Source organism: Pteropus vampyrus, unplaced genomic scaffold, assembly GCF_000151845.1.
Source record: "Pteropus vampyrus isolate Shadow unplaced genomic scaffold, Pvam_2.0 Scaffold1000006629, whole genome shotgun sequence".
Taxonomy (NCBI): domain Eukaryota; kingdom Metazoa; phylum Chordata; class Mammalia; order Chiroptera; family Pteropodidae; genus Pteropus; species Pteropus vampyrus.
The window spans coordinates 190-1580 of NW_011921031.1; the positions used below are offsets into that span (position 1 = coordinate 190).

A 1391-nucleotide genomic window follows, 5' to 3' on the forward strand; every position below is an offset into this window, starting at 1 on the left:
AGCACCTCCTCCCGAGGCTGGGGTGAGGGTTGGGAGTTAATACTTAGTAAGCTGCCCAGAGTACTTGCTGGCATGGCGAGACCTATTATTAAAGTGTTTGCTGATACAGTAAAAATAAACACAGCTCCAAACCATTCATTCGGTCTATGAATTCAGACGAAAATTACACCCCAAAACAGAGAGCATATTTTAAACTATATATGCTTACGATTCAACTGAGCACTGAGAAGCAGGAGAAATAACAGCAAGAAGCCCCAGGAAGCTGCTCGGAGGGGGCTGTCGGGAGCACCGGCCTCCCGTGTCCACGTCCAGCTCACTGACGCCCCCACCCCCGCCCCTGGTCCCCAGCTCCGTGGTTCCCTGGGCTCCCACCTCTCAGCAGTTTAATGACCTGAGCTACGTGTCACGAGTCCACGACAAGCGTCCTCAGGGCCTCAGGGACCTGCTCCAACAACAAGGAAACAGGCTCTTTGGTGACCTCATGATGGAACATCACCACCGCCCCCCGCTGTATATAAGCCCAGCCACACCTCACATCCACACACACACACACACACACACACACACACTCACACTCTCCTCCAGCCCCCACCCGCCATGGCCGCCTCCACCCTGTCCGTCTGCTCCAGCGACCTCAGCTACGGCAGCCGCGTCTGCCTGCCCGGTGCCTGCGACTCCTGCACTGACTCCTCCTGGCAGGTGGACGAGTGCCCAGAGAGCTGCTGCGAGCCCTCCTGCTGTGCCCCCTCCTGCTGTGCCCCCTCCTGCTGTGTCCCCAGCTGCTGCACCCCGGCCCCCAGTCTGACCCTCGTCTGCACCCCAGTGAGCTGCGTGTCCAGCCCCTGCTGCCAGGCGGCCTGTGGGCTCAGCCTCTGCCAAGCAGCCTGCGGCAGCTCCTGCACGCCCTCGTGCTGCCAGCAGTCTAGCTGCCAGCCCTCCTGCTGCGCCTCCTCCCCCTGCCAGCCGGCCTGCTGTGTGCCCGTCTCCTGCACGCCCATCACCTGCACGCCTGTCTGCTGCAAGCCTGTCTGTTGCACACCCATATACTGCACATCTGTGTGCAGCACACCCGTCTGCAGCACCCCCGTCTGTAGCACCCCCATCTGCTCCAAGCCTGTGTGCTACGCACCCATCTGCTCCGGGGCCGCCCCCTGCCCAGCCCCCTCGTGCTGCCAGCCCAGCCCCTGCCCCTCGTCCTGCTGCAGACCCTCCTCCTGCGTGTCCCTCGTCTGCCGCCCCGTGTGCAGGCCCGCCTGCTGCGTGCCCGCCTCCTCCTGCTGTGCCCCCGCCGCCTCCTGCCAGCCCAGCCGCTGCCGCCCGGCCTCCTGCGTGTCCCTGCTCTGCCGCCCCGCGTGCTCCCGCGTGGCCTGCTGCGTCCCCGTCTCGGCCCA

The 1391-nt window shown here is 64.0% G+C and overlaps 1 protein-coding gene across 1 annotated transcript; it reads left to right on the forward strand.

The window, feature by feature from the left end:
• Window positions 1-597: 597 nt before the first annotated feature.
• LOC105311710 (keratin-associated protein 10-12-like) lies at window positions 598-1380 on the forward strand (the record flags this gene model as incomplete). Its single annotated transcript, XM_011387628.1, has 1 exon — window positions 598-1380. A coding segment is annotated over exon 1 (783 nt), but the record flags the coding sequence as incomplete, so codon positions are not given.
• Window positions 1381-1391: the final 11 nt, after the last annotated feature.